This window comes from Lagenorhynchus albirostris, chromosome 11 (genome assembly GCF_949774975.1).
Source record: "Lagenorhynchus albirostris chromosome 11, mLagAlb1.1, whole genome shotgun sequence".
Lineage (NCBI taxonomy): Eukaryota > Metazoa > Chordata > Mammalia > Artiodactyla > Delphinidae > Lagenorhynchus > Lagenorhynchus albirostris.
The window spans coordinates 450,222-460,557 of NC_083105.1; the positions used below are offsets into that span (position 1 = coordinate 450,222).

Sequence of the window (10,336 nt, forward strand, 5' to 3'; positions counted from 1 at the left end):
AGCAACACATTGTTCTTCCTTTAACAAAAACATAACAAAAGTGAGTTTACTAATTAAAGTGTGATTAAGCTTAGTTCCAGTGTCTTGTAATTGTGTATAGCACATTTTATTTGTCTATTTGGCTGTGTCGGGTCTTAGTTGCCGCACATGGGATCTTCGTTGCTGGGTGTAAGATCTTCGTTGCTGCACACGGTACCTTTTTAGTTGCGGCATGCAGGCTCTTTTAGTTGCGGCATGCGGGATCTAGTTCCCTGACCAGGGATCAAACCCAGGCCCCTGCATTAGGAGCGTGGAGTCTTAACAAGTGGACCACCAGGGAAGTCCCTATAGCACATTTTTAAAAGAAGCATGTGTTATGTATTTAATTGTAGAGTTAGTTAAGGAAATTAATCCATTAAATTGGCAAGAAAATGGCACTGTTCCCAGATCACTGTGGAAACGTGTTATTGTTACATCATAGGTATTTATTTACAAATTAGAATATCTGAAGCAGGGCATTTCGCGCTTCCATATGTGGCTTCAGCACCTCTGTTGATACTCTTGGTGCAGTATACATTTATTGTATATTTTAAAAATCCCGATGTTTACTGAACATAAAACAATAGGGGACACTCCTGGTGGCTTTGTTCTTGTCGCACTTCTTGGAACCTTCTCAGGGTCTGGTGTGAACTGAAATGATGTTCCTGCATTGAATATGATTTAATCAGTTCATTTTTAGGCAGCTAGAGAAAAAGCTTTTGAACTATTTAGGTGCTTCACCTCTATGTTAAATGGATTTGCTGATTTAAGTAAATAAAAAAATCAGAGCTGAGAAAGGAGCTGGAATTTATTTAGAAGTTTAACTTTTGAATTATATTTTTGTAAGTAGATTTATGCTAATGTTACTAAGAAATAAAACAAACAGATTTTAGGTGTTATGGAACACTAAAACTCCAGTTTATTGTAACATTTTTCTGACCTGAACAAAATTTCTGATCATATAAGAACCATTTATCATTTTTAATGTGGAAAAAAATTTATGGAAGGTCATTTTTGGTTGATTCTGCAGTCTTCTGAAAAAAGACTTAATAGAGAAGTGCTGTTTAATCTTAAAGTATATTCTGTTCTACATAGTTCACAGAATACTTAAACACACGTGGTATAGTTTAAGAGGTAACAATCATAAGGCCTTGAATGTAATCATACTAAACAAATTACCTATAGGAGATAGCAGTGGTATAAGAGAATTTATTTCCTAACATAATAATAATATAAAGTTTGAACTGATTAGAATGTTCAGTAAATCATGGTTTGGTTTGTTGCAGCTGTCAGCTAACATTTGGTTGAACGCACATAATTTTCAAATTATTATATTGCCACTATTGTTAATTTTTTCCTTCTTTACTTTCTCATAGCTGTGTCTTGTATGATTTAGGTAATAGACAGCTAGCCAAACGTAAAGCACCACTTTTCTGAATGAGTTTGTTTTCAAAGGTTTTGCACTGAAGAAGAAATATGTAGAATTTTTAATTTGCTTTTAAGAATGTAGATTGTCATTTAGGAAATGGCCTCTATTTTACAAAGTGGTATAATACTGTATATGTGAAAAATATGTATATTTGGCTTGATGTCCGTGTTTCAGTGACTGAAGAACAAAGCGGAGCTGAAATGATACAACAGCCCGTTCATCATCACTAAGCCACGTCTTGATGGTTACTCTCTATGAAGAGCATAGTTTTATTTGAGTGCTTTAATATAACGCAAGATTTAAGTCATCTTAATCAAGGTGAAAAGTTAGAAGCTTGGATTCTTATCTCAAAAATTTTGAAATCCAGGGCTTCCCTGGTGGCGCAGTGGTTGAGAGTCCGCCTGCCGATGCAGGGGACGCGGGTTCGTGCCCCGGTCCGGGAAGATCCCACGTGCCGCGGGGCGGCTGGGCCTGTGAGCCATGGCCGCTGGGCCTGCGCGTCCGGAGCCTGTGCTCCGCGACGGGAGAGGCCACAACAGTGAGAGGCCCGCGTACCGCAAAAAAAAAAAAAAAAAACTTAAAAATCCAAAACTAAAATGAACAGAAATCTTACAAATTCCCAAAGTATATAGACTGAGGAATCATCTGATTCCAGCCAAGCTCTGGAGTCTGTCCGAGCATGATGTTTAGCATGAGCTTAACATAGTGCTCACCACTTGGCTAACAGGATCAATTCAGTGCCCAGGCCGGCCAGGAGAGACGCAGATGGTAGCCAGCAAGTCCCAGCCTTGGGCTCTGCATTGTTTATCTTTCTCTCCAGGAATAATATCACGGGAATGAATGAATTCTCCTTGATTGCACATATCAAAACTCAATTTTCTAGAGTTTGGGGAAAAAGAAATAATGAGTGGGGCAAAATCAAAGCATATGTTGGAAATTAGCAGTGAAAACAAACAACAGAAAGGTCAGTAAGGCCGCACAGGAAACGCTTCTTGGGAAGGGCAAACCTACTTACCACCCCAAAGTAGGAACAAACTGACTGTGGGCAAGTTGTTGACTTGTGCTTGTCTGTTATTATAGGAGCAGTAATGAGTCAATTGTTTCCCTTTATTAGCAAACACTAAAAAGAGACCTAGTTTTATGAGGTGAGAAAAAGTATCCCTTTCACTAATTCAGTCCCTGCTAGCGTGTTGTGTCTTAGGGGCCTATGGGAACTCGGAAGGTGATACAGCCTACAGATACAGCCTACGCGTCCGAAGCCCTGAATTTTATTTTTTTGAGAATACTTATCATTTGCCTAACGATCCCCCAGGGAAAGAGTGAGCATATTCCTCGGATGCCTGGATGCCCTTCGGTATTGGTTCAACGTACTGCTTATCCATTGCTTCCCTGCTCCTCCTGTCCCTGTGGGCAGGGGCTTCTGCTCCAGGATCTGTGAGCCATTTTCAGGGCTAGAGTATCCACAGGGACATGAAGGCCGATCAAAGAGTCTTGCTTCTGGGCTTCCCTTGTGGCGCAGTGGTTGAGAGTCCGCCTGCCGATGCAGGAGACGTGGGTTCGTGCCCTGGTCTGGGAAGATCCCACATGCCGCGGAGCAGCTGGGCCCGTGAGCCATGGCCGCTAAGCCTGCACGTCCGGAGCCTGTGCTCCGCAGCGGAGAGGCCACAGCAGTGAGAGGCCCGCGTACCGCAAAAAAAAAGAGTCTTGCTTCGCTTATAAACAGCTTCATTCATAATTTTTAAAATGAAGATTAAAACATCCATTAGATTGGCAAGGACTGATGAATTTGTTATGAATCAGATGTGGGGAAACGTGCACATTGAGGGGGGAGCTAAAATGGAAGACTGGAAATTCCCTCCTAGGAAGGAAATGTGACACTATAGCTCAAAAATGCCCATACTGCGGAGCGTAGTTAGAGAAGGGGTCCATATGTGCTAATATGGAAATGTCTGTATTTGATAAATGAAAAAAAGGAAGTCAAAGAGTAATATCAACAGTGAAAATATAAGAAGGGGATTAGGTTATAGTCACGTGCATGGGAAGCTTGCAGAAGGTAGACAAGAACCCGCCGCCTAGACTCTGCAGGCTCCCATCAGAGTGTTCCTTGAGCTCAGCCCTGTCTCTCCAGGAAGGAGACCCAAGTGTCAGCTACAGATCACAGGCCCAGGGCAGCATTTTCCACCTCAAGGAGGAGAGAAGAAACAAACTAAGGACAGATTCCTCTCGTGGGTCTGTCTCTTCACACCACCAGGAGAGCATGGCCTCCAGCAGACTTGGACGCACACCCTTCATTTCTAGTCAGCTCACCTCACGGGAGCTGAGAGGCCCGTTGATTTAATATGCAGACACTAAGCGCTAAATGATTACCTGGACCACAGCCCCAGGTCACCTTGTTCTAGTTTTTAAAATCAAGATTTAAAAAGAACCACAATTGACATCATTAATACAAGCAGTTCCAACTTGTCGGGCGGTGAACGGAGGAGACAAGGTAGTTGAGATGAGGGATTGAGTTGGGGAGGGCAGATAGGAAGAAGTCCAGAGAGCATCTCTTTACGTACATATATTTATATTTGTATCTATAATCAGTTATTTCGAGTTTTTTTCCTCAGGAGTGAGGGGTTCAATGGGTCCGTTGAGAAGGGGGTCAGATCAGAAGGAGGCAGGCTGCTCTGGGATGTCTGTGGTCTCCATTTCATAAGTGCACTTTCTGTCAAAAAAGGCCTGCCCCTTCAAGGCCTCTATGAGCTGCTGTAGTCGCTTGGCAAAAGAAAGTGCTTGGGGAGGTTTAGTGGAAGGTGGCGGTGGGGGAGGGGGGGCCGGGGGGGGAGCGGGGAGCGGTGGAGCTGCGGGTTGGGGTCGGGCCACTGCAGTGGGGCTCTGGGAGGGAGGTGGTCGAGGAGGGTGTTTGAAGTACCAAGGTGGGCGAATAGAAGGCTGAGTGGAGGCGGGTTTAGTGGGGGGGGCTGGAGTAGAAGGAGGGGGAGGGGTGGGCAACTGAATCATGTGCAAAGCATTAGAACCAATCTTGGAAGCAATCCAGTTCAGATAGGACCAGGTAGACGTGTAGACTCCGGGGCGCTTAGCTCGGGCACAGCCTACCCCCCAGCTTGTGATTCCCACGACCACGTAGCTGTTTTCCACGCTCTCTCTGCACATGAGAGGCCCGCCGCTGTCCCCCTGCCCAGAAGGACACAGAAGTCACTCTCTGCCAGAGCCACTTTCCCTGCCCAGAAGCGTCATAGACTCTGGGAGGCATTTTTGCAGTCGTACGGTTCCCTGCTGCCATAAACACAGGCGGCTGTGGTAAAGTTGAGGTGCACCAACAGCTTCTCTGGGATGAGAAGGGTGTGGATTGTCATGGGTTTCCTCGCGGTGAGGGGGCAGGATGAGCAAATCCATGTGCCTGAGCACGTGGTGTTACGTGCGTACGTGAGCATGTGTGTACAAGGGGATTTGACGGCTTTGCATTGTGGTGAAGAGAGGTAAGCGCCCTCTCTGGAGCAGTGTCTGGATCATATGATCTCTGCGTTAGGGTGGGATACAGTTCTACAAGTGGTGACTGATCCTTTGTAGGGGCAGCTGGTGGGTGTCACCTCCCAAGCTCACTGTGACTGCAGATGCTGGAAGACGGGACCGGGGAAATTTGCTCAGGGATCCAAAAAAGAGGTGTCCGCAAGGGCCTGGGCACCCAAAGGAAAGTTACCTGGCAGGTGTCAATCTTGCCTTCAGGATACCCTGCGCACACATTGGTTGAACGAATGCGCCCATTGTACCAGCTGGTCGAGTTACATAAGTCGAGGTCGATGATGTTCACACGTGCCTCCTGCAGTACAGGTGATATCCTGGGGACTAGAGCCAGGCGACTCAGTGGTCAGTGGTCACAGAAGACGTGTTCTGGGAAAGCCTTCCTCCCTCCACTAAAACCCCATCGTCCTGAAATGCTCTGTTTAAACCTGAGATCCATGCAAGTCAATGCCCCCAGCCTCTCCTTACCCACTCCTGAAGGGAAGAAAACACACAGCTGGAAGAGCAGAGGAGAGACGGGAGATGGAGGTGGAGGAGAGAGGAAGAGAGGAAGGAGGTGCACGTGGGCAGACGGCAGGTGGAGGATGGATGGATACAGCTGGAGCGTCGTGTACATTAGTGGTAGATGATGGCTTACAGCGGGGATGTTACCAATTATACTGAGGATGCGCTGAGCACTCACTATGAATCACACAGGCTTCGTCCCATTCACTCCTCACAGCCGCCTCAGGAGTTAGGAACGGTTATTACCCTTTTCTCCCATCAGGAGATTGGAGCACCACTTGCCAAGGTCACGGCAGGGACCTGGTGCGGCTTGGATTCACACCCAGGTTTTCCTCTCTAGACTCAAGTCCAGACCATGCCTTTCGTTCTGGCTATAGGTCACCCCCCTGCTTTTTATCCTCCACCCGGTTGTGGATGGGACCCGCTGGACTTGGTCTGATGAGTCCCTCTCCATGTGCCTCGTATCTGTTTTGAGATGTGGAGAGAGCAGGGCTAGGCAGGGCCTCCACACACAGGCAGACCTGTCAGGGGCACGGGTGGTTGAAATGACCCCTGAGGCCACGTCAGAACTTCCTTTATTGCCTCAGGTGCTCGGCCATGACCAGGGGTTAAGAAAGGCCCAGCCTGTGCTGGGGCCAGAGCAGCCAGCTCCATTGCCTCTGGCTTGGAGCCCAAGAGCCCACGCGCCCGCCCCTCTGCATCACGTGGTCCCACAGACAGGAGGGCTCCACTGGCCCTGCCACAGCAGCACCCACAGCCCAGTGGGCTTGACCATCGTCTGCAGTACAGATGGGAGCTGCCAGGTCAGACCTGTCGGAGGGGCAGACCCGGAGCGCGGCTCTGAAGGCCGAGACTGGAAGGCAGGCGCCCCGTGGAGCGCTGCGGGTGGGGCAGGCACAGGCAGCATTCAGTAGACGGCTGCTGAATGCATGTGTGCGTGGCTTAGGTTACGCTTCCAACCTCCTCAGCCTCCACCTTTCCTTCCCATCCAAGCAGCAATGAGGGTTTTGTACACGCACTGCCCTTCGGGTAGGGGTAACACGGAAATAACAATGGCAAGCCTGGCTTGTTGGCCATTAAGGTGACCTCTTAAATCTATGGCAGAGCCCACAGTCTTGAAAGCCATGAGATTCACTGTTCAGAGCCAGGTGTCCTGAAACACAGAAGAGTTTTCTCAGTCCCAGCACCTTGGCTTTAAACATCAAATGCCAAAAAAGCCTGCAGGAGCTAAAAATTCAATGGAAAAAGAGGCCGATTCCCAAAAGTGCTCTTCCAGCCCCAAAGCATCCGAGTTCAAGGAACAGGTAGGTCAAGGAAAAGAAAGGTCGGAAGGAATATCACAGGAGGCTGGGGGTTTCTTTAAGACTTGGCCTTAAAGGTGGGGGATGTGCTTGCAAAAAAAAAAAGATAGAAATCTCATTAAATTTAAGGTGATTCTAGAACAAAATAGGTCTTGCGTGACGTCCAGGGTATAGGTGGGAGCCCACAGTTCTCCTGAGCAAAAGGACAGCAGAGGTGGGGTTGGTGGGCGGGTGGGTGGGGGGCGGTCACCAGATGGAAATCCTGAGATCAGCCTTCCAGGGACTGCAAGAACCCCCAAAAGAACCCCCGTCGGACGGGTGGGCAGAGCAGGGCAGGCCAGGGGATGAGAAAAGAAGAAAGTGTGTACTTGCTCTAGAGATGATGGCAGAGCCACGGACACCAACAGCCGGACAGGGATTGACACCCCAGGCCAGGGAGGAAAGGTTGTGAGTCAGCAAAGGCCAGTGAAAGCACAGGCGGCTGGGAGGAGATGCCCTTCCCCGAGGGACAGCATAGGTGGCAATCCTATCAGAAACTAAGAGCAAACTTTGAGAGAGGAGAAGACGAGTTAAGGGAAGAATCCAAAATTACCGATTTTTGTTACCAAAAAAAGAAAAAAATACTGAGTTTTAAACCCCAAATGATTGAACTGCCTTGAGTTAGGAATCCCAGATTTTCCATTATCAATGAACAAAAGAGATTGAAAGCTAAGTTAATTTCAATGATATCTTCACATCCCTAATGTGACTCACGCACCCACCTACGGAAAGCTGAACGGGCAGCTCACGAGCAGAGGCCTGTCCTACTCCGTCTTGCCCCGCTAGCAGAACCTTGCTGCCCGTTGCTGACCCGCAGAAAGCCACAACCACCGCCAGCCCCTCTCCCGGCCTCCAGAGGACACGCGCAGTAACGGCTGGGCAGGATGGGCTGCTGGGCAGCATGTGGAGCAGAGGTGGCACTAGGACAGAAGGGCCGGGCTCAGGAGTCGCAGAGCTTGGAGACCATGTGACCTGGCCCTTCCATATACAGATGGGGAAACTGAGGCACTGAGAGAGGGAAGCTTAGTCTAAAGCCCTTCTCCAAGTGCTACTTCGGGGCACGTCCCCCACTTCCAGAACTCACCCTGGGGCTCCAGGCACAGCCTCGACCCCATGCTAAAGACGCCAAGGTTCTCCTGGCGCCTGCCATCTGCCTCTCCCCGGGGGGCACACCAGCCACCAGTGAGGGGCCCTGGGCAGGGAACTCTACTCTGTTTCTCTGGCTGTGAAAGGGGACACTGACTGGACCCGCTCACAGCACCACGCTGGGGACTGGGTGGGGCTAGGGCAGGCGCCCACATATTTCCCCTTCACCTCAAGGACCACCAACGAGGTGACCAGCACTTCTCCCTGCCAGTACTCACCGTTCTCTTTTAAGAATCCCCAGCCAGCCACCCAGCATGTCTGGGGAATTCTGGGTGGGCCTGCCCGAAATTGGGGCAGGCAGCCTGGTCCAATGAAGTACCCACAGGGAACAGGAGGGGTGATCTTCATGAGAGCGATGTCGTTTGCCTCTGAGCCCGGGGAGTATTTCTCGTGAATGATGATTTTCTCAGCGTATCTCTCCTGCAGAGGCGGCTTCACTGGCTTATTGCTTCCCCACACGACTTCCTTTGCTCCGAAAATCAGCCTCCAGTCGGTAACTTTGCTGTGGGCACAGAGGTAAGCCAGGTCACCCTCACTGTGGACTGGCTGGTGACCGTGACCCTTGGAGCACCCCATCCCCAGCGGGTGTGGGTCAACCACACGGGGCCCAAAGCATCAGGTTTCCCCGGCACACAGACCCTTGGAGAACGCCCAGTTCTGAGAAGAGCCTTTCTGAAGACCCCCTCCACGTGTTCCCGCACATACGTTTTGCTCCGGAAGCAGTGAGCAGCAGTGAGCAGCCAGTGGGCGTTGAGCAAGGTGCCCCCGCACACGTGATACCGCCGATTGTCGTGGTACGTGAGGACCTGGAGGCTGACCATCCAGGGCCAGGCCCCGAGCGCTGCGGGCTGCCCACCGATGATACGCATGCCCCCTTGCGGGTTCTGCCTGAACCGTAGCCCGCAGGGGCCACTGAGGAGAGACCATGGGCACAGTTCGAATCAAGAATAGGCCAGCCTGTCCTCTTGCCTCCACAACTGGGGGAGAGGGGCATGGGGCTGGTCACAGTGGGGAAGAGCTGTGGGGTCCTGGGAAAGCAGGGGCAGCTCGAGGGTGTGGGATCCAGGGGGACGGCTGAGCAGTGGTGCTGTGGCGGCTGTGATGGGACAGGAAGCCACGGGCTCCAGGAACCTTTCCAGGGGTGGCATTTCTTGGGTCTTGTGAGTGTGGTCACAGGTGGGGATAGAGGGGCCCATGGGTAGCTAGGACAGACTGTGAGGGCCCTAGAAGTATGGGAGTTCCCTGATCAGAGGGGGAGGCTAAAGGTGGGAGCGGAGGGGGGTAATCTTGTGTGGGAAACTCCGGGAAGAGCCAGCGGGTCCTGGGGCTGCAGGGTTGGGTTGGACAATGGTAGGAGGAGAGCAGCCGCAGGTAGATACAGTGACCCCCAGGGGAGGGGGGCACACTGGGGCGGGAGCGGCCCAGAGTGGGGAAGGTCAGGGCTCTGTGTCTCTGGTGGGAGTTTGGTAGCCATCGGCATTGCGGGGCACCTTGGGGGCTTGGGATTCTACACATGGAGTGGAGGTCCCAGAGGTACCGCCTGACGATACCCTGGGGCCTTTGGGGTCACCCTCAGTGGGGGGGGGGGTGTCCCAGTGTCTGCGAGAGGACAGGAGCTCCTGAGAATCAAGACTCCCGTTCAAGAGGCAGTGAAGTCCGTCACTGGGCGGGGAGGGAGCACAGGCCTGTGTGCTGCAGGGCCCCAGGAGTCAATCTCTGGAGGAAACCATGGACGTCTGGGGCCCTGGGGGCTCTGGGATGAGGATGCTGGGAGCAGGGATGGTCTGGGTTGGGGATGTGGGTAACAGGCGCTGTGAGACCCGGGGGACTGCTGAGGCCCCAGCTTGGCTTCCTCCAGAGCCCTGGACAGAGGGTGTCTGGGTGGGGTCCGTTACTCAGAAGACACCCTCCCCGCCCCTGGTGTCTCTGACACTTACTCACACGTGGTGTTATCTCTAGCGACCACAGACACTGCCAAGACCAGCAGAACGGCAGTTGGCAGCATCTCTACCAAACTCCTGCCCCAGCCTGGCCTGGAAGCCCAGTGACCTCACAAAGCTCCATGGCCTTCTGACCAATCAGCAGAGTGACCTCCCACCGCCCACCCTCCAAGCAGTCAGGCCAGGCAGGAGGAGCCCTTTAGCCCAACCGGTTCATGCTGAAGTGACTTCCCAACTTCCTGCACAGGTTTCCCCCGCCCCAGGGTGACGCGGGTTCACATGCAGCCCCCTCCCTCTGTCCCAAGGCCAGGATCTTCAGTCCCAGTTATCTTCCAAGGTCCCACACCATCTGAGGTTCCACCTTTGTGCAGGTTCAGGGTCTGACCCTCATGCAAGCTGAAGCCACAGTCCCATTCCAACTCACAGACTGAGGG

At 51.5% G+C, this 10,336-nt stretch overlaps 1 protein-coding gene across 1 annotated transcript; it reads right to left on the reverse strand.

Annotated features, from left to right (window-relative positions):
* Nucleotides 1–4,096: 4,096 nt before the first annotated feature.
* Nucleotides 4,097–9,970, reverse strand: ACR (acrosin). Its single transcript, XM_060165528.1, has 5 exons — nucleotides 9,900–9,970; nucleotides 8,668–8,874; nucleotides 8,181–8,464; nucleotides 5,151–5,296; nucleotides 4,097–4,624 (listed from the first exon to the last, which is right to left on the reverse strand). The coding sequence occupies exons 1-5, from the start codon at nucleotides 9,965–9,967 to the stop codon at nucleotides 4,097–4,099; spliced, it is 1,233 nt and encodes a 410-aa protein (XP_060021511.1). The 5' UTR covers nucleotides 9,968–9,970.
* Nucleotides 9,971–10,336: the final 366 nt, after the last annotated feature.